This window comes from Polyodon spathula, chromosome 12 (assembly GCF_017654505.1).
Source record: "Polyodon spathula isolate WHYD16114869_AA chromosome 12, ASM1765450v1, whole genome shotgun sequence".
NCBI classification, from domain to species: Eukaryota; Metazoa; Chordata; class Actinopteri; order Acipenseriformes; family Polyodontidae; genus Polyodon; species Polyodon spathula.
The window spans coordinates 9432927-9458459 of record NC_054545.1 but is presented as its reverse complement, the minus strand read 5'-3'; the positions used below and the strand labels follow the sequence as shown (position 1 = coordinate 9458459).

Below are 25533 nucleotides of genomic sequence, written 5' to 3'. Positions count from 1 at the left end.
AAAAAAATCCACTTCCCCTTACTCCCCAGAAAATGTGCGTGTATCCTGCCTTGAACTGACTACATACACCTCCACCCCCCCGATGTATGGCGGGTATTGGTGTCCAATACAAATCCTCTATATATTGAGTGCCGCGATATCGCGAGAGACCCATAGAAAAACAAATAGGCTAATAACAAATACTGTACAACCACTGTCTTGTTTTATCGTGGGTCTCAGGGTCCTAAATAAATAAATCCTCTATGCAACACGCTTTTTCATTTTTAAAGGGGAAAAAGCAGCACACCATTTTAATTCATACTGCAGAGGGTAATTGCTTCCCATCAACTTACCATACCATAAGTCTCCGATTAATTTCATGAATCTTCCTCGCCTTTCTCAAATGCCCAACCGCTGCATTGAAAGAATCCATTCACAACATATGAGACTTGTTGCTAGGGAGCTGACATCACTGCCCTGTGACTTTTGCTAGTGCATTCCTTAAAAAAATGCTTCAGCAAGTAGATATTTAATTTGCTTTGGGTTATTCTGCAATGTGTGTGTATATGATAATAGTACAATATCGATACTTTGTTTTTAATTGTTCTGTTTATTTTAGTTTGTGATGTGCAGTACAAAATAAAACAAACAGTAATTCTAAGTGTAATTGTCTATGTATATTGCAGCTAAGGCATGCGCAGTTGTTAAAATGGGGAGCCAACTCTAGGACTGCGATATATCTGAATCTGCAGTACAGCATGGAGCTATATAGTGAGGGGTGGGTGTATATGATATGGTGATATGAAGATAATGCCTATTTTCTTCTAACTCCTGTTTCAGGTTGCAAGCATTGAGAAAAGAGAAGTCGCGAGATGCCGCCCGCTCCCGCCGTGGAAAGGAGAACTTCGAGTTCTACGAGCTGGCGAAGCTCCTGCCGCTCCCAGGCGCCATCACCAGCCAGCTCGACAAGGCCTCCATCATCCGCCTCACCATCAGCTATCTTAAAATGCGAGACTTTGCCAATCAAGGGGATCCCCCCTGGAACCTGAGGATGGAAGGGCCTCCACCCAATACCTCTGTGAAAGGTACGAGCTAACCTCAGACTAATAATGTACTGTAAAAACATCATTTCATGGGCAGGAAGTAGCAAGATGAGATTGTTGTCTTATTTATTAAATATGTTGTCTAACAGTAAACTACAACAACAACATTATAGTAGTCATGGTAGATTTTATTAGTGTTTTTTTTTAAATAAAAAATGCCATGGCACTAGTAAAAGTGAACAGTGCAGAAAATCCATGGTCTATTAAAATTAATTGATCAAGCAGATTCTACAATACAAGAAAAAACGTGGGAGCACCATGACCTGACATCTGATTTACAGTGTTGCTTTAAATAAATCAGCCAAACCAATTGTAATGGTCTGCTGAACCCAGGTGCTCAAACCAAGCTCCATCCACTTGACTATGGTACCCTTTATTGTTCTTTTGAAGAGGAGAAACAAATACATTTGCACTAGATGTAATATTTTAAGAGAGCCTGATTCTCTGAGGATTACATTGTAAATAAATGATAATAACAGATACTGTATTAATTTATGTGATGAGGTAAGGCTTCAGAAAAAGCAATTTATTATTAGCGTGATCTGAGAGGATATTATAGAAATGCATTTGTAATATTGTTTCTGAAACTCTTGAGCACAGCTCATTCAGCAATCCTGTCTTGCAATCAATTTACTTATGCCTTTATGTGAGCACCTATGTCAGCACTGCTATGAATATGTTATTATATGAGATTTGCTGAAGAAATGACTATGCTGACTTCTGGCGCAGCATTTCTACTTAATAAGTGATGATTGTAACCTTTAGGGAAATCTCAGTGCGCTGATGGTTGGTAAATCCACTCTGCTTTAAGAAAGATCTTTATTTGAAAATCCAGTACAAATTTGCTTTCCCTTATCATTTTAGAAAACAGAAGTTGGAGTTGGTATTTGTGCTGAAATCATGGCTACACAACAAATCTACTATATAGAGGAATACATAGCCTTAAAACAAAGAGTTGCATAAGGCGTGAGGATACAAAACAAAAACATTTCTAAAATGTGGCATGTCATGATATTAATACCCTGACTCTTTTATTTTGTACTGAACGTTAATATCTTAACGTACACTGACTGACCAACATTTTGGAGAATATCAATTCAGTTAGACTATCCCCTTTGTGCAGTGTATGCAAAGCTATGTGGTCACGTGATATGTCGTAATACACCAAACCTTTTTAAATTGTGCGACTATTCAGCAACAATTATGGAAAACAGAACATTTCCAATCAAGCAATATTCAGGGGCTACACATTTTGAGCTATTAAGGTAATGCTTCAATAGTCTGACTAGTCAGGGTGTATAATAATGTCTTTCAAATTAACAGATTTATGACTGGGACGTGAACATGTTGTGCTACCTTTTTAAAACAAATTACACCAACACCAACATATTACGTTATTACAGAAAACAAAAATATCTTTGACCTAGGATGTCCTTTATATAACCACTGACCTTTAACATAATTGACCCATCAAACGGTTGGTCCCTTTTAGCAAAATGTGCTCATCTCTGTCTCAGCCATTTCACATCTGTTGAGGGACACTGCACAAACAAGCATGACCTTTCACTTGTTTTCCGTCAGTACATAGATGCTGACCCACTGTACAACCTGCATATTTATTATTCATACAGTCAGTGTGTCAGATATAATATGCAGACTGCTGTTTTTTTTTTAAATGCCACAGATTACTAACACTTTAAAAACAAGGCCTTTGGTCTGTTGTCAACATCTGTCTTTCTGGATAGATTTATTTTAGGGTATTCCCAAGCTACCAAAATGTTTGTGTGTTAATTTGCTATCTAGAGATGGCAAATCACAATTTTCCAGGTATATACAATAACAGGTAGACTTTTTTTAACACAATGAAGCAGATTGCCTTTTCCCTAACTGGTCTTATCAAATCAGCAATTTTGTATAGAAGGAAGACATTGGAGATGCAATGTAATGTAACTACGACTGTCTGATACAGTCGGCTTTAAAAGATGTAACGTATTGGACTCTGATTGGTTTAATTTTAAAATCTTGCAAATACAGTATAGTACATTCTGTAAAATGGACGTTTTGACAACTCCCCAGGTGTAAGGTTTATACAGGTCTTATATCACCACTTTGTCAAGCCTCCTGCTGTGACATGATGGTAATTCCAAGCCAAGTTCCTATCAAACATGGAGATAAAAAACAAATTATTATCTGACAAACCGCTTGAAAAAAATCAAAGAATGACCTGACAATTGGCTGGTTTAGAAAAAGTAAGATTGTCCAGATAACATGAAGCTTCTGGATTGAAAGAAACAAAGATCTTTAAAAAGACATTTTTTGTCAAAGCATTTGTTTTAGTGATGAGTTATAATACAGTAGATGTCTTCTATGAGCTTTATCAAAAAAAACCACAGTAACAGTATAATGCGTCAGTATTACAGCGGCACAGGTAAAATGTGCACACAGAGAGAATATACACTACTGCAGTCTTTTGGCCAGTAAACCTTTACAGTGTGAGCAAAAGTAAGGGAAGAGGCCAGTGGAATTAGATGGGAAGAGAATGGATTTAGAACAGGGAGAAAATGAAGACTTGCCTTGCTGATTTAAGGAAAGATCAGACAGACTGCAAGGTAGGATGCAGCAAAGTATATAAGAGACAAACGCTAAGAACGATATTTTTCAAAGTCTGTTTTCCTTAATTAAATAAAATTCATGAAAGCACTGTAGACTACCAAACTGTTGTATTCATTAAACAGACAACACAGATATCTCCAGAGTTAACGCTTTGTGAATAGCCCTTAATAATTCTAAAGGTGTTAAAGTATGCATGCTGAATTTGTTTGTTTTATAAAGAATCAATAACGCGTATATTTTTTCACACTAAACACTGCTTGATGGGAATTTTTTACCGTTAACAACTTAAAATCGATATTTGTTGACGTGTTTCTAAAAACAATCTTTCAGATTTTTTATTTTTTCACAAGTTTTCTTTTCCAAAAGTAAATCCCCTGTAATCCTCTTAAATCTAGGTCTAATCCCAGCTGCCCTATAGAGCATTCTATTGGCCAACCCATTCAGCATGTGAAAACTCACTGTACTGAGATCAGGTTTGCATGATTTTAGGAGGCTGATTGTAGAATGCTTTATGTGTGTACTCACTGTGCCACAGCCATTGTTAGAATGTATTATTGTTGATGAGAGTATTAATATTGTTTGTATCATAACGGACCTGCCTGACAGTTGGTTAGAGAAACCGATTTAGTTGCCTAGGGAGTCATCAGAATGGCAGCATCACTGTGTTCTCAACATAGATACACTTTATATATTTTGTGCTCTATAAATGGATAGTAATTTACCCAGCTGTGAATGTGGGATGTTTCATTCCCAAGCGATGTTGTAAGAAAAATTGAATGACAGTGAGCAAAACAGCAGTAATTATAAAACTAATTACTAAATGCTGATGATGCCCATAGGCTTTGCATAACTAAAATTAGAAAAGGAAATTGCTTTTGGCTTCATAGGTTCTACAGGCTTTCTTGTTTGCTGATTTTATTATTGTTATTATTATTATTATTATTATAGAATATAAAAAATAAATTGTGGTGGAGACACTTTTTTTATTGCAACCAAACACTTCTGGGATGCATTTTTGTTTAACAATAAATAAAGAGTATTTGTATAAGTTAAATAATAGAGTAGCAGTTAAAACTGAAAACAGATGTTTAAATCAGCCTATTTATTTAGTAATGACAAAAGGATGGGTGTTAGTCCAACATTCAGTTATGTGTTTTGTTCAGCCACATATTTTTCCAGAATATAACGTTTCAGATTAGTACAACGATTATGATACTAATATATGTATAGCTGTATGTCAGCATGTGAAATTGTATACTAACTGTAAAATAATTTAAAAGCATGATATACATTATATGCAGTGTTAATTTGTATACTTGTACATTCTGTTTGATTTTAAAGTGTTCAATTGTATGATGTTGTCACTAACCGCTTAATTAAAAAATGAAGCACTAGACATGAACTAAGGCAAAACTGGTCCACCCTCTTTCATTAATTTTGTGTTTCAAGTGCAGACAACCTGCAAATGACGTATTAAAGTACAAATATAAATATGGGCTAACTGCTGGAATTTTCCCCAGTGGTTTGCTTCGTACACTTAACTTTGTACACTGTACCTTTGCGTTGGTGGTTTTGGTAATTAGTCCTTTTACAAATGCAAATGGTCTAATAATGGAGAAATAAATCAGACTGACACATAGAATGAATATGGAAAGGTTTGTTTCTCACTTTGTGACTGGCCATTTAGTCAGCTGTAACTGATATCTACACAAATTGGTACAAATCACAGGTCCTTACCTATAAGAGGAAGAAATAGCAATTGTGCTGTTCTCAGTAATTGTCCTTAACCTTAAGTAGACCACTGAAGAAACACAAACTAAGATTATGGCAACGGTTTTTCCAAAAAAATACTATAGTTCTTAAATGTCATCCATTAAGTAGTGTGATCTTATTTGTGACTAGTATGTACCGTAGAATTTGAACTAGAAATTAGAAACACCTTTCATAACCCTGGGTGTCAGCTGGGACAGCACTGATCTGAGGTAGTCTGTAAGGTATTCATGGAGGGGTATTTGACTAGGGATGCCATTTTGGTAACAAATGAATGTGACAAGGAATGCAGCCTGTTTACAGTGCACGCATGTGGGCTCCCAGATGTGATTGTATAGAGTATCTCAGAAACATTATGCAATCAATAGGTTTTGATGAGCCCCCTGCCTTTAAAAATATAAATAAAAATCAGCGCATATGGAGCTGCAGCAATATAGCCCATACATTTTCTTCATAAAACGAGCATTTACCTTTCGCAAATGTGTACCGAATGTAACAAGATACGGCTGTGCCTGACAGATGGACCTTGCCATAATCCTGCATAATTTGACTGTCCACTATTACCTGTACTATAATGCTAGAAGAGTATTCACCAGATCACAGACACAGTCGCTGAATGAAGTGCTGCTCTTTTGAAGTATTATGTCTGAAAGCACAGCATGAAGCTCAAATAAAGTGAAGGACATTCACTGTTACAAGTAATGTCCTTAATAATCTTGTTAGTCTAGTACTCTCTCAGTACGAGACAAATGGAACATTATTGGCTTATGGGCAGTAGTAAATAATTTAGTTTCCAATATTCAGACTGCTTTGACAGTAAATTAAAATGACATGAAAAGGGCTTGTTGAATAAAGAAAGTATCCAATCAAATTTAATTGGCATGACTAAGGCAGCAGTAATATGTTTTATAATTAAACCATGTTGTCTTGGAGCTTTATAACCGTGCATGAATCAAAATGTCAAAAATAATTCCTTGATATTGTGCTTTTAAAACACTGCAGTGCCAATATCCTTTCATGAAATACATTTCCTGCAGTACTTAAAAGCCAATGCAACAAGAAACATGAATCCAGTCACTCTGTGTTTAATTGATATCTACTAAATCTTGCCTGTTTTTGAAATGTGTGGTTTATTTTTTCACTAGGTAGCATTTTTAAAATACTTCTGCACTAACTGCCAGTGTGCGGATAAACACCCAGGTCATTAGCTTATACTTACTGGACTCTGTTTTAAGATAGCTTATTGAATACAAACCAGAGTCTAGAACATACTCTTATTACTGAAGTGGGCATATTCAGTTAGATGAGGAAAAAATATTTGAAACTATGAAGGAAGGTCATTGAGCCTTTTTGAGTGTTTAGTGTTTTTGGTTTGCTAGTTGTGCACTGTTCACTGTGCTTCCCACTATCAAACACGAATGACTGCATTTACCCTAATAAGCAGATTTAATCAGACCATTTTCTGCCTGTGAAGCGCTGGGGCTAGTTTAATCACACAGTTCTTTACTGTTTCTGAGGCATTCATATTGAAACCAATGGATTTGCACCATTAGGTGGGATTGGTGGATATCCTAGCGAGAACTTGGAAACTCGATAACCCATGCGTGAAGTATTGAGCACTGCTATCCAAACGCATGACTAACCATTTTTGTTCACCCATCTAGTTTATTCTCTCGCTGCTTCCCCTTCTAGTAAACATCTAAGGACTTGTTTTGCTTAGATTTTTTTTTCTTTGTAAAAGATCTCACAATTCCACTATATAAAACTGTTTTGCAGACTAGAAAAAACAAACAAACCAAAAAAAAAAACACACCAACTCTTGTTTGTCGCTGTTACTGTTCTCATTTTTTCTGATTTGTTAGATAGCCAGTATGATGGTTTACGATGCTGATGTGTTAGAGGTTTGACCTTCCTCCTCAAAAAGGTCATTGTGAGAATATAGAATGTCAACTCTACTGTCTAGGCCAGGATCCAGATAAGTGATGTGGCCAGTTCTTAGATCTTTTTCGTGATGACAGTAAGTAAAGGAATGGTACAGGCAGGATTTAATTAGGTTTACTGCCAACTGCACTGCTTGCTGCAAGCCAGGATCAAGCTGGCACTGGTCAGGGGGAGGTATATCCTCAAATACAGCATTAGTACAGCTGTCCAAGTCTTTTTTCCTTTGCAGATTTGGCTGCGGAGGTGAGGATCCCTTTGAAATGCAGGCATCTTGTTATGAGACAAATGTAAAACGGAGTATAATACTAAGATCAGCTGGAACACGCTTATAAAAAATAGTAATAATACAGTCATACATTGACAGACTGATACGCACACATACTGTACAGTACATACAATTACTCAATTTATATATTACTTTCATGTACACTCACAAACAACTGTTGTAAGCTAAAAGTTTAATCGTTAACTAACATACTGTATACTGTAAAAAGAAAAGCAAGTCAATATAAACAATTTACAATTAGCATGTGGTTTCCAGAAATGCCAATTTCACTGGTATGAACAGAATATTTTAAAAAAGTTAAACGATTTGAATAATGCATGCATTCATTACAGATAGAGCACTTCATATGTAGCATATTGATGTTGGTTAAAAATCCCCTGCCATATTATAGCTGATGTGTGAATTTGTTGGAATTTTTAGCAATTAGAAATAACATTGGCCTCCGAGTGTCATTCAGTTATGTGCAAACCTCAGGGTAAGCAGTGTTGTAGCAAAAATGACTTAATTTAGGTTACAGATCTCCAAGGATCTAGATCAGTTTGCTAGTTGGAGTCAATCGTTTTATGAAATATGCACATTTTTTATTGTTGAATTGAAGCGAGAAAAATGGCTTTCAGCATAAAAGGGGATTGGCAAAAATGGCACAACTTCTACAATTGTATTGCATGATATTTCTAGTTCTTTAATACATAAGTGAATCATTAGTATTACAATAAGAATCCTGTATTGTTGTTTTAATAATGCAGCCTTTGTAAAATCATTTAGTTGCTGTATGTGTGCTTGAAATGATTAGAAGAAAGGATGCAAATAGCACTGCAGGGATCATAAAACTAATGAAGATACTAATTGAAAAGGAAAAATTACTATGATCAGGTTAATATTAGCCATAGAGCAGTGAGCCCGGAAATTATATTAAGTGCTGGAGAGACACTGAACTTGATATAGGCGTACAGGTAACTGTTATTCAATTAGGATTTTGAAAGGTTTTTTTTTTTTTTTTACATTAAATATGTAAACAGTATTTTGGAAAGCAGATAGATACTTTCTACCGCTGTTATGTTTTGGAAAGAGATGTCCTTCAAATGTGGCCCAAAGCTTATGTTGCATTATGAGCATTATGGATCCCATTGGTACACATATAAAAGATACGTGAGCTTGATGCTTCGCTGGATACATGCCCAAGAAGCAAGCAAAAAAACATCTTCTAGTAAATCAATCAGCACATTTATGATTGGTTTATAGTGTTACCATTTGGGATGATGATGCTGAACTAGCATTTCAGATGATGTAAGCCAGGAATAGAATGGACTTTGAAATCAGGAGATGATTATGTGCAGGGCTCATGTTAACATGTGGATGTTGTTATTTGATTTAATTTCACTCGTTACTTTTCTTTGACAGCACTGTTTACAACATTAAGGATGTTTATGTTTAAGACTGATACAACTTCAGTACAGTTTTCATTGAAAAAAAAAAAAAAACTCGAGTTGCCAAGGGGCCAGTGTAATAGACGATAAATCAAGCCATTCTCTTTCATTGGCATTCTGTTTCCACATTCCATTCTCAGAGCTGTCCCTAACATTTAAAATGAGACCAATTAACATTTTATGATTTCTTAAATACAGTATGAGCAGCAGACTGTGGTTTTATAGTTTTAATTTAGGCTTTATTCCATATTACGACATAATAAGTTTAATCCAAAACAGAACATATCTGCATGAAGCAGTTAGTGAATTAAAACTGCTACACAAGGTTCTCCTGTCTCCTTGATGCTATTTGCTACAGTGTGTCATAAATGAATTAACCAATCCCTAGTTGATGGGAAATATATGTCATTGTGCTGTGTATGTGTGTGTTTATATACTGTGTGTAAGTGTTTGAGAACAGTAACTGGAAACCAGTTTGTAACTCAAAAAGAAAAAAAAAGGTTATGTTTTTATTGTGATTGATAATCATTTGCAGTGCAATAGGATTTTTCTGTCAGTCAGATAAAAAATACGGAAATATTGGACCCTTTTAAGTTGGGGGCGGGGCTAGTGACATGCCTGAATGATATGGTGATGATGCATGAAGAATAACATTTTTTTTTTTCTTGGACATCATAACTTGGAAACCAACAGTGATAATACAAAAAACTTTAATTGACAATTTCTTTAAATTGCTGAGAAAAAAAAAGTGTCAGGCATTGGTGGTGTGGGTGTAATAAGCAGTTTCTCATCAGTCTCTGTGATTGAGCCTATACAAAAACGATTTATTTACATGGTAACTCAGAGTAATTGAAATACAGACAAGGTTTGCTTCCAATTTACCAGCAGTAAAGTTGTAATAGGGTTTTCTCTGCAATTGTAGCCTTAATATGCTCATTCTTAAGAGCAGTATTTTGCCAGTCGAACAAATAACATCAGTGAAGCTTACGACCAGTAATAGCCCCACATTGATGCACGCATTAAACTTGTTAAATCAATTCAGCAGACACTCTCTAAAGTGGACTGTCTGTTCACTTTCTTCACAAGCCTACTCAAACCATTTTAAGCTTATCAATCACTTTCATTCCCTTCTAGTGACTCTGGGCTTTTAAATTGTAATTATTTATATTCTGCAGGTATTTCACTGAAAAAAAAAGATCTTGATGGGGTATCTTATTGTAGCCTGGATGTTACACTTGAAAATAATCATGTTTACAAAAGTCTTGCTGTGCTGTATGGTATTATCAGTACAGGAAAAATAGCCTTTCCGTGCCTTGCTTGAATCACCCCCTGAGCTCAAATTCAACCCAGCATTATTTCTTGATTTCGATAATGTTTTTCTTTAATCGTAGTTGTTTAATGAATTACTTGCAATGGATTTGAAGTTGCTTGTGACATTAGTTTTTATGATACAGTACTGTAATTGGTGATTTACTCTCTGTCCAGGGAAATATGCCTTAGAATGGAATTGAATTTTGTTACTAGCTGCTTCCATATAGCTTTCTGGCATGTATTGCATGACTTGCCTGTCCCTATTGTTACGCCATAATTACCAGTGTCAATTTATTTATTTATTGTTTTATCCCTAGCCATACTAACCCCAATTCAATAACTTTTGTTTTCCCACTGTGTTGCTCTTAGATGTAATGCATTTTTTTGCCAATCAGATGTTTTATTCTCTCAAACAAGAAACATCACAGCTTAGTTTATTGCTGCAGAATATTTTAATTTTGCACTCAATCAAAATGAACGTATTTTATCTGTCTATCATAGATAGATAGATATATATATTATATATATATATATATATCTATATATATATATATATATATATATATATATATATATATATACCATGTAATGCGTACCCTATAATTAAGTTTAAAAAACCCACTCACAAATGTATAACTACAGATACTCATCTGAGACAAAAATCTTGTAGCAGAAGGAGTTAAATCCTAGATCCACTGTAATAGAACGGTGTACTAAACTATCAGCCTGCTGAAATAATGCCCTGGATTTAACACGTTCAGTCTTTTTGCCATTCCTGAATACATGTATTCTACATGTGAAATACTGTGCCAGAGAAAGGTAAAGCATTACAAATGTAATTATGTTTTTTCCCCAAGTCAAGACTAAAGCCCACTTATGGTGAGCAGTTATGCATATTTGACTTGCAGATATCTATAAGGTGCCAGTCTTTGGTGCTCTGGGAAGTATCTGAATATGTAGAACAACCCAGTTGCTGTGAATCTTGCTTATTATTGGAAACTGTTTGGACAGTGTATATCATTTTAATACCTTGTTGTTATGCACAGGTCTTAGAGATGCAGGTACAGTAATTAAACTGCCTGTTAGCTGAAATCCTTTGCCTGGCAGCTGGTGATGCATTATAGAGACATTGAGCTAATCGATTAAAACCGCAGCGACAGGGGAGTTGTCTGACAGCACTGTACTAAGATGAAATTAGTCAGAGTGGCGCAGGGGATCTGAGGGGGGCTGCAGGTGATTTCAGCCCTAATGGGAGCACCCTGGGTAAAGGGGACAACGTGTGCTGATCCCTGTGTAATTAGGACGGCCATGTTTTAAAAGGATTTCCAAATTATTGAGAGAGAGAGAGAGAGAGAGAGAGAGAGAGAGAGAGAGAGAGAGAGAGAGAGAGAGAGAGAGAGAGAGAGAGAGAGAGACCAGGGACGGGATAAATCAGCAAGGCTGTTTCTAGCAAACTTGGCCTCTATCCAGTGTGGCTGAAATTACATGAAATTATTCGGCTGCTTGGAAATGTGAAATCAAACTAATTGCCTTTTGAACTAGCCTGAGCTGTGGCAGGAGCCTGGAATAGTGGGTACAGCCTGCCTGCAAGAGCTAGAGAGTGGAATCGATTTCACAGCTAATATTTATTTAAAAAATGTGACACTTATTTTTCGCTACACTCATGCCGTTATCTATGTAAATTTGCTCTAATCTGTAAACTTGTTGATCTTATAGAAAAAGAGGGAAAGGGGAAAAAAAGGCAAATGCAGAATTAGTTGACACAGCTGACATGGTTTACTTCAGAAGACTGCATTGTCAGTGTGATGCTTTCCAGGCAGGAACAGGTACATGCAGAATTTTAAGATCTTTGTGTGAAGCTAAAGAAAAAAAAAGAATACCAGAAATTCCTTTCGGGGGCTACTTTTTTGTTACAGTACAATTCACACACGTCAATATCAAACGTAGCATGATTAAGGATGCAAATCCCTGTATTGTACACTAGGAACAGAATGCTGTGAAAAACATGCAAATAAAAACCAAATCTAAATCAAATTTTGATACTGAGAAACAAATTCCTCAAAAATACTGTTCGTTGTTAATGTAACTTTAAGTTGGTGAGCATTAAATGTGGTGCTAGATCTGACAGTGCCACCACCCCTCTGCTCTCTCCCCATAAACAAGAAATGCAGAATCCTATCAAAAGCTGAAGAACAAAAACATAAATCTGCCTTTAATGTGAAAGCATACAATACATATTTATGTTGTGTACTAATCTGAATGTCTTTCCTTATGCTATGCAACACTTTTTCCAACACTTTTTTTGGCTATTTGTGTAACTGCAGTGTTTTCATCTACTTGAAAAAACGATTTCAGCAGGACTTGGGCCAAGGTTTTTTTTTTTTTTTTTTTTTTCTCATTCAGGTTCCAAACATCAAAATTATTACAACTGCCAAATGTTTCATAGACCTCGGTTCTGTCTTAAAGGGTTACCAATCAAGCAACTGTTAAATAACCAAGTAGCTTAACGTCACTGAATGTGAGGATCTGAATGTTAGAAATGATAAAAGGTTATTTTGAAGTTTGACTACATCTGTGATGGGAAAACAACACACTGTTCTCCTCTTTAAATCAATATTTGTGTTGTGATTTAACTATTTTGGACCCACTTCCATTCATATGAATAAACACAATGTCTCTGGTTTCCATAGTCAGAGAATATTTAAGGTATGGTCTGCAGGGTTTTGATTTGCCCAGTATAATTATCCCCCACCCAGCGATGGGGTTAGGACATTCTTTAGCGTGTTATTAGTATGAGAATGTGGTGATGCACTATATGGATCTATACAGTACACAGAGTACATTCATCACATGGTCACTAATTTTAGCTTCAAATCTGATGTCTTAGCAAAACATAGCACTTGTCTGTTTAGCTAATGGGCCATAAAGTCTTATCTTGACAAGAATAAGATACTGTGCCAGACAGGCTCTAGATATGGGACTGAAAAACGTGTTAGTTACCCCACAGCCATTGCCTGTCAAAGATTGCAAAGGAATCAGCAGTGAGCACTGGCATCTTCAAAGCAGTACATTTGAATCTCTGGGGGGTTTAAAAAGTGGTTGTTAGCTTTGGGATTGGATTTGCTCATCATAAGTCTGATGCAAATAGGAAAATACCATGTTATAAAGTTGAACCCTGTGTTATATTTATGTGGTTCATTACTTGGCAACGTGAACTGAGAAATGCAGCTTCCTCTGGGCTTAGGCACAGACTATAAATATGTTTGCTGACATTCATTTTCCCGCTCATTCCCAACAGTTCTGTCCATTTCAAGGATCCAGTGGCATTTTACAATAAGCTATTTTGTGCTTGAAAGAACTCCAGCTGGGCTGTGTGCTCAAAGCTGACCCCTGTGCATTATGGTCCAGTTAATCTCAGGGGGCCCAAACTTCACAGCATATCTTGTGATCGCTTCTTCTTGGGATGTTATTTGGACACTCCGGTATGCAATTTTTAAGAGGAAACCACACTGCCAATCAAATGTAAAGTATTTAGGGACAAAGCATTCTCCTCTGGCACATTATAGTTATGGTATGAACATTAGAAACCAGTATGTGATAGACAAGCATACACTTCTGTATTGGGAAATTTGGAATGCCAATGGTTCTATTTCCATTTGATGCTGTCTCTGAATTGTGGAGATAGGTTGGGGGATGGCTTATAGAGAAAAAAGGTCTTTGTGTACCTAAGTTAGCAGAGTGATCTCATAGCTCTTGTTGAAAAGGGAACAGAAGTTGCAACAGTATACTGCAACCCATTGAAAACATCTAATAGAAAGACACACATCTAGGCTTTGAGAACTAATCTAAGAGCAGTTCACCATTTCCATAGATACAGTTCCAACTTAGTTACACAAAACTAAAGCACATGCTTATCATCTGAAACAGTTTAGTTATGCATTTTAGGCAGCAAAACTGTATTTTGTAATCTCAGTTAAAGAACATAACCTATTTTAAAGAAAGTTAGATTTTTCTTTTTCTATTGCACATTGATTTGTAATAAAGAATTTGTAAAATTAATTAGCAAAATAATTAGATATTAAGCCAATTGAAGTGGCTATTTTGTATTTATTTATTAAAAGGCTTTAAAGACTTTCTCTGACATATTTCTTCATCTGTTAGCTGCATACACTTCAGGAGTTTTTTTTTAATTATAACTCTTGTGTGTGTGTGTGTGTGTGTGTGTGTGTGTGTGTGTGTGTATATATATATATATAGATAGATAGATAGATAGATAGATAGATAGATAGATAGATAGATAGATAGATAGATAGATATTTTAAATCACTGGTGTAAAAGTTATTAATACCATCCTGCGAATGCATGCGTTCTAAAAGGGCAATATTCAATATTCCAGATACTATTGAATTAGATTCCTCTTGGTAAACAAGAATGGAGTCATTGTTATTTACCAAGCTCTTGGGTCAACATTGGCCTTCAGTGTCAACTGCTGAAGCATACTTTTTGAAATGCTTTACATAACATTTCCTCATCACTAAAATTGTTCTGTTTCTTTTATATAAGCAACAACACAAGAGAAGGGCATTACAGCATTCCAGTATATGATAATTTCATTGGGGTTACACACTCTTTACTAAGGGCACTTAACAGAGAGAATAAGTTTAAGAGGATATTGTTATTAAAAACAAACTCTGCATTGTTATTAAATGGAATTACAGAGATGTTGGTGATTTAGGCTGAAATAACATCAGCCTTCAGTACAGTAATTTTTTTGGCAGTGTGCACCTCTATAGATCATGGTGATACAATGTATAGTTAGTTATTCAACGCTAGTTAATGTACAAATTGTATCTTTTTCTTCAAATTGACCTCTTGGTAATAAATTGAAGGGCTGCTGTAAATCTGTGTTGAGCATTTAATGAATGAACTAATTCTTCAGTTTAACTCAACATTTGCAGTAAGATGACTTGTACCCTAATGGCTTGTAATTAATTTTTCTGAAAATCGTATTTATGATAGTCTGCAGATTCAGGCCTTTATCTAATACATAATGTTCGTTTCAAGACCTTAATTGCATTTAAATTAAAATTGGCTTAGCAGCAAGATGAATTGTGGGAATGCATAAAACCACCCAGCATGTCCTGAAGATGTAAGCCTGAAATGCAATTTGGTAGAGATGTGCATAATCATTTGGAGTTCGTTAATTCTTATTGCACAGGTAGTTTTAGTGAAGTAGATGATTTTCATTGAACTATATCTGGATGTTTATGTGAATTCTAATATTACATTTACTTTTTGTATTTTGTTTTTTTAGTGTGATTGGCTGAGTTTAATCAGATGGCCTTACTGAGATTTTACTATATTTCCTGTTAAATCATCATAAATCCTAATTAAAGAGTGGGCTGTAATGTCTTAGAAGATCTAAGGGTTTCGTTTTATAACCCCAATTGTTGTAAAAAATGCTATTATGTTTAAACTACCGAAAGTTGTCCAAATTGTGTTTCACAAAGTGATTTGTGTTAATGGACAACTGCATGATTCCTTATAGACAGTCGTTAGTTACCAGAAAGCTGCGGAAAACGGTAGTCCACAGACAGTAACACAGAAGAACCCACTGCATCTTGATCACTGGCACATCTGTACATTTACAACAAAATCACAATTTGTTGTTAAATTCAGTTAGATAAACAACATAAAATGCAGCAGTACTGTGTGTGTGTGTGTGTGTGTGTGTGTGTGTGTGTGTGTGTGTGTGTGTGTACTATACCTGTACCATAAGAATGCAGTTTAGTTTAATCTTCATTTTGTTGTGAGAAAAAGGATAAATACCAGGCCATTAATAGCAATATTACTGTAGGGCATAATAAATGATAATACTATATTGATTAAAAAAAAAAAAAGATTATGGGTATTACATACTGAACCAGTAAAGTCACTATAGCTAAAAACTGTATTACTGTGGGTAGGCTATATTGTAAACAAGTGTTGGATTCGCTATCACAGATTTAAATAGTTTGTTTATATTTATGCTTGCCATGTAGTCAAAGCATGGAGCTGAACTTTTTTGTGTGTACTCTAACTATCAATACTTTTGAGGGTACTGTAAACTCCCCATAAGTTTGACACTGTCAGGGGGAAGCCCATCATTTTTGACAATATAGCCACCATTTCGAGGGCTTCACAAAGCAGTCATCAAATGTAGCGTTGTAATGGACGGTACGGCTTTGAGTCTTGAGTTCAGTTATAAAATTGGTTCCACTGTATCTGATTTTCTGTAACTAACCTAAAGAGTAATGCATTTACTACCTGCCCAGCTCGGTTACTTATCGCGCACCTTCAGGAGTATAAAATATTCAAAAAAGTAATATAAAATTACTAATCCATTAAATTAATTCAGCTGATCATGATTGCTCTTCTACCACATGCAGTAGCTGAACCATAGGCATTTTTGAAAATGTAAATCTGTCTTATAATATGATGTGAAAAACCACCTGTACTGGAGTGCCGTCGCAAGATGCTTCAGCTGCTTCATTTGTATATATGTTTTACATTAATTAATGTCAAGAGTGGCGGCAAGATATTCTCGTGATGCAATGTGTCCTTGACTGACCGTTTTAATGGAAGCATATTAAAACATGTTACTGTAATGTGCCTCTAACATATTCAGTTTGTTCGTTGTGATTTATAACCAGTTAGTTTGCCTTTTTAAGCAAAAACATGTAAGCATTTTTAAAGCATTAGGTTGCAAGCTAATAGGTGGTATAGCCTGATGTTTACATCATTTACATTTTAATGTTCACAGAGAGAGTATGCAAGGATTTGATGCTTGGATTAGACAAACTGCCCATTTTACAAGGTTCTTCCTTAAAAAAAAAAAAAAAAAAAAAAACCCAAAACACCTTTTTGCAAAGTTATTAGAAGCAGGAAGCCTTTGTCAGCTACATTCCCCACGGTTCTAAATTGCACATTTGTCATCTTTTTTTAAACAAGTTTGAAAGAAAATAGTCCGCACAAGATATATTTCCTACTCTGTGACAAGGCTGTCTCTGCCATGTGCTAAGAGCTCCAGGTCGGAGTTGATAGCAGTCGTTTTCATTTACCATTTGGCAATCAGAACCTGACAGAGAGATTTCTTATTTTCTCGTTTCATCACTGGAGCATGCCGGTGTAGGTTAGTCCCTAATTACTCTCAGACTGAGACATTTCAAATATTCCCTTGGTGGTAATATTTTTCTGCCTGAATGAGTCATTATGTTGTTTGGCAGACTGAAACACCAGCCTTTCGGTGTCGGAACACTACCCCTCATGTAGTACTGCATCCTCACTGCTGTCTGTTCCATGGCTATCCTCCCTGCTGTGACATTTCAGGTTGTACTCTGAGAGCATTTGCCTTCGCTCTCGCTTTCTCTCTCTCTCACTCTCTCTGACTGATTTGGACGAGTGCCAGCTCTTTTTCTTCAGGGCCAAGGACAGGAGAATGTGATAGTCGGGGTAGAAATGCTTAATGATCTAATGGAGCAGCACCTCACTCCTGCTGAGAGATAGGGTTTATTTGTTTTGTTGTGCACCGGAAAGGTCAGGGAAATCCTTTTCAATGTGGCTGTGACAGTTTCAATCCATGTTGCTGTGTGTTCTTAACGCAATTGAAAAAAAAAAAAGCTTAATTCGTTTGTACTGTGGATTGTGAAATATAGTGAAATAATAAAATAAAACAAATGGATACAGTCGACTGACTGCTTTATCAATGTAATATGCATGCTATTACTGTATGTTATACATGATAGTATAAATTGTGTAAAATGATCATAATCTGGGGCTAAATAATAATAATAATAATAATAATAATAATAATAATAATTATAATAATAATAATAATAATAATAATATAACCCATACCTCCTGTATTATTATTAGGAGGTATATTGGTCTATTTAGTTGTTAGACATTTATAAATTTGTTATTTTAGCTGTTCGTCATCTTCTGTTTCTAAATGATGCCTTTTTTCTGGAGTTATTTTAGCATAGTGATCAGTATAATGTCAAAACTGGAAAATGTGTCACTTATCGTTAAATATCCCAACAAATAAAAATTAAAAATTAAAAATGGCCTTTTCCAGGCTGATAAACAGTACTACAGATCATAACTCAACCTCTGTCTTTCTTTTATAAACAGATGGTGTTACTCTGTAGTGACATTTGGATGTGATTTCCAGCCTCAAAGCATTTACTAGTAGAGGGCTTACTGTGAGTTTGTTAGTCCTATTGATATATCCTGATGATAATCTGCAGTTGCAGTGTAATTAGACTGGGCTTCAATTGCAGTCTAGTTTCTTCAGCTACTTGTCCAAAGTTAATGACTTTTCACTTCAGTTGCTTTTCATATAGAAATATATAAAATGTGTGTTCATTTGTCAAATTGTTTAGTTAAGTAGAAGTGAGGTAGAATAAGCTGGTATTCCCGTAGTCACAGAAACATGAAACACATCTCCAGGCTTACACAGTTTCATTCGAAGGTCGGGCTCCTGCTTATTGCAGCATTACATGGGCTGCTGTATCTGTAATGCTGGTAATGAGTCGTGTTACTGTACAACACTGCACTGACCTTTCACCTGGGGCCATCACACCCAAATCAGTAACCCTCTACATGGAAATTCCAGCAAGATTATTCTGTGCAAAAAAAAAAAAGAACGTCAGCTGTTAAAAGAGAAGACTGCCAAAACAAAATGGCCTAGATTTTTTTTTTATGTTAAGTAGACTTTTGTTGTTTTTATTTATTATTTTAGAATTGCTCCTTTACAAGAATTGTGTAAAAAGAAAGTTTACAAGTAGGCATAATGCTTATCATCTTCAATGATGGTGTGCCACATAGCTTGCTATGGCAGGTCACAAGTGATTCCGGCTTTGATCTCTGTATTTACTGTTGATCTCTTTACTGATTTGAGCAGTAAGGACCCTGACTCTGGTCATTCATTTTTAATAAGCAATCAGGGTTTCCCCACACTATAAATGGCATGGTTTCGGCACTATTGTTTTTGTTTTAATCATCATGACAATCAGAAACGCACGTGGCTGTTTTATATTTAGAAAAATCACATTACCCTGGAAAGGATACATTTTTTATGAGTGCAGTTTGATTTTGGCCATCTTAGCAAGCTGTTTCATCTTTCTACTGTTGATAGGACAGTAGTACACATCTTTACAGTTGTCTCTTGCTGTTTACAAAATAGGCAGTTTGATACTCTGCATGCATTATAGGTATCGAGTGGTTAAGGTCCAGTTACTGTACTGATTATTTTTTACTATAGCGTTGATGACATACTCAGACACACATTCAGTTTAATGTATCAGTTTAATGTTATGAAAATTTTCTGTTATGATCACTGATCATTAGACCAGTGTATATCATTCCCATCATACACTAAGCAATGTTTCTTTCATGTACTGTATTTAATACTGAGGCTGCCAAACAGCAACAATAACTCTGCCTCAGTTATGCTTTGTGTAGTGTATTTTATTATAGTAGTTGTTTTGTGACATTTGTTCATTAATACATTGAAATTCATTTACCAAACTTGCAATGCTCAGTCTTGCATTGATCATACTGAATATCCCTTGACCCGTAGTATTGGTTAGATTTAACATTCCTCTAGAGTGTTTGTCCTTGGATTCTCCATCTTTAATGTGTGTTTCAGAACTGCATAAGATTGGTATACTGTATTATATAACCCTAGTATCCATGTGGATGTGCTCACTCATGCATGTACATTTATGCTGCTTTACAAATTAGATTTTCCATTAGGATCTGAAGAAAAACAGATCTAATCCAGGACACGGTCTCCTATCCTAGTACTTGCTTGCTTCTTATTACTTTGAAAAAGCACATGTGTATGTGCCAGGGATATTTACGCCAATGTCTAAGCTGCTTAACTGGGTTTTATGCTTTGTGTTTTGATATTTGATTAGTAGTACAATATGTTTGCATTGTAAAAAAGTTAACACAAAGAGTGTTCAAAGCTTTGAATATTTCAGGATCTGGGATATAATATAATATCACGTAACTGAAGACATTTTAGTCATTCAGAATGATGACTTAATATAAAAAGATTATATAGGAAAATGGAGCCCTGCTCACCTGTAACTGGTACATTCGGTAGATGCATTTTTAATGACAGCAGGGACTAAATTAGCAGCATTGACAGTCTAGATCAGATTCATTCAGTTGTCATACAGTTTGTGTTTAATCTTTGAAGAATTCCCTTTGTGTAAAAAGCAGGGGAGCACAGCCATTCAGATCAGGATGCAGGGATGACTCAATTCCAGCTATCATTACCAGAATTTGGTACAACTGGGACATTAAGGTTTTACAGGTTGCGTAACATATACAGTTATACAGGTTTTCACATTATATATTTTTCCATCTCTTCAAACCCAGTTCCATGCTACCATTTGTTATGTTGTCACTTTCCTTTGCCACTTTAAAAATGGTCTGCATATAAACAGTTAAAACTGTTATAATGCTGTAGATGCTTTGCTACCAGACGCATCATTATAATGAGATTCAAGAAGTTGAGAAAAAACAACTTTACTTTAAATTTTAAAACAATACCATCAGTTTCCTGTCAAAAATAGAAAAATAACAAATAGATATTTTCTATCACGTCGTATTACTCACACATTCATATGTCTAATATAAATTGTTTTTGTCAAACCTTCTTTATGCATATTGCTTTGTTGATTCCGATGTTCATAACATTTTTTTTGCAGTGTAACCACATGACAGGCTTAATATACAGCAAGTCAGTTTTGGTTCAGTAATTTCCATCTTGCACAATACTTCCGCTAACTAAATGCTTATACATTTCTTTATTTTTTTTTTAACGCCTACCTATCAATTGAATTAAACATTGCTGCCAGGGTGATTTGATATGCACAAGAGAACTGCCTGTTGGTGATCCTAACTGTGCTCTTAAGTGTTGTGTATCCCTCATACAAACAAGAAACAAATGTGCTTGCCATGCTAAAATATGGTATTTGGATTACAAAATAATATAGTTGAAAAGAAAAAAAAACAACCAGGTCTCGAGTATTCTTTACTGTGTTTTCAAGCAGAGTAAGCGTAGTATTTCCATTGTAGGCTTTATTTTGACACTCTTTAGGCACTGGATTTCCTTTCAAGAGAAAATTGACATCTTGATTTATAACAATAGTTTTAAGAGCACAATGCCTGGCTAATATCAGCCCATCATAAATACTCCAAGACAATTCTAAGTTAAAGACTTTTAAGAAATTACACTGGTGAAGGTGCTAGATGGAAATTTTACTTGAGATAATGTTATCTTAGTATCAATAATTGAGCCATTTAAGTAATGGATGAATTACCCAAGACAATTCATTGAGTGTTTTTTATTTTCTTAAAAAATTAAGTAGCTACATTTGTGTACTGTATTTTATTTTTTATGATTTGCAATTATTCTGAGTGGTTTTACTTACTGATACAGTGCTGTGATCTGCATGTGGAAGCTGTTCATTTATAGTTGCCAGCCATCTAATATACATATTTAACACAGACTAGACCATTGTTTCAATAGAAGTAAGAGCCAGCTCCATCTATTAAGTAGATATTGTGGATCAGATTTATTTTTGTATTGCCAGCCTTAGACGATATAATATTATTTCAATAAGAACAACTCTGAATGAGTGCAAACATCATAAGAAAAATATGGAAAATATAATTTGTAATTTGAAATGTACTGTCATTTTTTTGTGAACTACCATGTTCTCCTGTAGATCACTTATTGTTCTCTTTAAGGCGCTTTCCTTCAGCCTTCATATGGAATGTGCTGAACTTTTACTCAAAGTCTATGAAGATAATATTGTTTCCAATATATAGGCTGGAGTACTGTACAACACTGTGCTGATGCAATGTATTTTGGCCCCCTCCTCCAACCCCTAATTGTCTTTATTCCAAAAGCCTGACTTTTGCCAGTAGAAAAATTGATTTACCTGAATCCAATCAATCCTCTTCAAGATCAGGGTATTTCAAAGCAACAAGAACTATATGGTTAGAATTGGGAACATGGTGTATATACCTTATTTAAAAAAATAAGGTTGTGTGTATTATGTTGGACTGAATTGGGTTTTGAAACCTGCATTTTTATGTTATTCGGCTACCAATCCATTGCCATAGAAATACAACGGGTTTTCTTTTTTAAACGTAAAACAGTTGGAAAAGACATGACATGCTGTATCAGTTAATAGCTAACACAAATCTAGCTTTAGTAAAGTTGGTAATATGTGAAGGAGATATTGTATCTTAAAGTACAGTGGACATCTGCATTACCCTGTGCCTTCCCTGGTGTAATGTCCACCATTACAGCATGTGAATGGCAGACAATTTAAAGAGTAAGCTGTAAAATCTGTGAATGCCTATTTCACCCTTTATAGTGAGTTACCTCACACATCACATTGGATGTACCATCTCTGGACCTTCAATGTCATGTTAACTCGAATAAATGGATGTTCTTTTATGTTAAAAAAGGCTGTTTTGTCAGTATGTAACCCCACTGTTATGTTCTGTTAGTTAACATTGTATATACCGTTATGACTGTTGTGTTTGCAATACGATCAATGCTGTTGTGATTGCTGGGTTACATGTTACCTGGTGTTGTGTTGTGCTTGCTGTTGCTGGGATGTGTGATGCCATAACTGAGCGACGGTGTGTGTGCGACAGAGACGCCAACTTAAATATTAGAGTACATAGCAAATAATAAACACACTCCTTGGTTAATTTGCAACAACACTGTTTCGTGTCAGTCTGTACAATACAACACCCACACAAAAATGTATACTGTATTGTGTGAATTTATTTATGCACGCACAGTACTGTGCTGTATCTACATTATCTAACATTCAAACTATGTAATTCATACTGTGACCCTTGTGACCAACTTTGGGTCTGTTAACCTCAAGCCAAATCCACAGCCACCTCTGCTAACCACTAAGATGGGTTGGTTTTCATTTTAGATACTAGTGGTTTAATGTCTGTTTTCACTGGCATTAACAGGAGACAGATGGAAATGAACTCTAAATGGAACAACTTGCAAGGAACAAATGCCAAAACTGCTGCCACAAATGTTTGTAGAAAATAACGAAGATCTCAAATGTAGTTTAATTATACTGTAAACAAGTCTTTACAATAACTCTTAAACTGGTAAATTTCAATTGGCATTTAAAATGTATTCCTTAGGAATAAAAAGTAGAGTGTATCTTAATGTGCTCAAAGTGGTAAATAAAGTACATACTGTTTGAAATACAGTCGACTTAGTAATCTAAACTATTTGTGACTGGACCCTGTAGTGCTCAATACAATATTACATATGTTCTTGACACTAATCATAAAATTACTATATTGAAGTTTGGTTTCTATTGTTGCTTTTGATAATAGCGTGGTTGGGATTCATAGGTCATTTCAGACATCAGGGGTCCAGAGTCTACTGCAAAATGAATAACAAGCTAGCAAAGAAGGAAAAGCTGCATACATGACTTTATATAACAATTGTTGAGATATCTAACATCAAATACATTTTTCATATTCAGTGGTACTGAGTGATTATTTATTTATTTATTTGTGTATTTATTTTATGCCAGATCTCATTTTAGAATCTATCTTGTATTTGTTCAAATCCAGTGGTAGAATGACCAGGGGTATCACACTGTTCCAAACATGAATTTTGCTTAGCAGACACCGAGCATGATCTAAGAAAAGTAATTCCCTGATATACCCCATGCACGTTGCTGTGGTTATTTCACTCATGAGGTTAGCCTTAAACAACCGACTTGACCTCTTTGGGGGCTTGTGGGTTATTCGGTGTCCTCTTTCTTGAAATACCTACAGTACTCTTTGAATGTTCGTGGTGTGTCCTCTATGAACCATTTTCTCTGCATATAGTTTTAATTTACAAAATGTAGTTGTGTTAAAGCTTTAGAAGGGGCAGCTAATTGAGAGGAACCGTAGTTATCAGCGGTAACTGCCAGAGACTATACAGAAAGGATAGTTTTTTCGTGTTTTCAGGGCACTGGCGCAGCAAAAGTAAATCAGGCAATGTTTTTCAGGCACAATAAAAGCAGATCGAACTTGCATGAAAAACACAAGCCAAGTTAATAGTAACAATTGGGACAACCTTGGCCCCCATCGGTTTTGCAGTTGTGCCTATTTGCTTGGTGCTGGCTAAGGTTGCCCCAATTGTTTCTTCTAACTTAGTTTGTGTTTTTAATATCTCCACTTTGAAAGGCTGGGTACTTTTTATAACTTATCAATTTTTTTCACACTTACAATATGTTTTTGTTTCAGATTCAGATTACATTTCGCAGGTAGCTCTCGGCAGTGACTCTGTTTCTATCTTCAAGTACGTCATCATCATTAAGACATGTTTGTAACTGCCTGTGCTTTTCATTTGATTTGAAAATCAGTTTTGAGTATTGTGCACTGTGGGGCCAAGTGCGAATGGATTCTACAACTTTACAGCAGTAACATTAAGAGGCAGACATTAACCGCTGGCACCTGACAGCGGGGTGCCTTGACAGTTTGATAAATTAGGACTGACACTTGCCAAAATGTCTGTCCTTCTCTTAGCCTGCCAGTTGAACATTTACACTCTGTTAATTGAATTGGCAATTTGTGTAACAGTACCTGCCCCTGAGCTTTAGTGATGCCGGAGCTACCATTTAGCTCTGTTAATCCAGAACTTGGGAATAAGGACGCTAAGCTTCACAAGAAATTATTGCAGATTTAAAATGACAGTCAGGGGCCCTGTTGCCTATTTTCCATTAAATGAGAAATAAATTAACAATAGCAATAATGTAGATTTATAGAACTGAAAGTTAAATTGACTTTCAAGTAGCAGTGAGATTTGATATTGCTACTGTTCTGAGAATCTGCTTGCATATTTTACAACACGATTGGAAAGGTGTTTATTCAGCATCCTCATTGAACACCTACCGTACTTCATTTATCTTTTAATGTTATTTTGTATTCATATAAGCCAGCCTTGTTATATTATGAGAATATGAGTATAGCTTTGATTATTAAAGTGTAACACCCACAC

The 25533-nt window shown here is 35.5% G+C and overlaps 1 protein-coding gene across 2 annotated transcripts in view; it reads left to right on the top strand.

Moving 5' to 3' along the window:
• Positions 1 to 25533, top strand: part of LOC121324686 (neuronal PAS domain-containing protein 3-like) — a 231108-nt gene that overhangs the window by 73192 nt on the left and 132383 nt on the right. For both annotated transcript variants that reach the window (XM_041266803.1, XM_041266804.1), the window contains exon 3: positions 820 to 1064. In XM_041266803.1, the coding sequence (XP_041122737.1) occupies positions 820 to 1064 (245 nt within the window). The remainder of the gene's footprint in view (positions 1 to 819; positions 1065 to 25533) is intronic.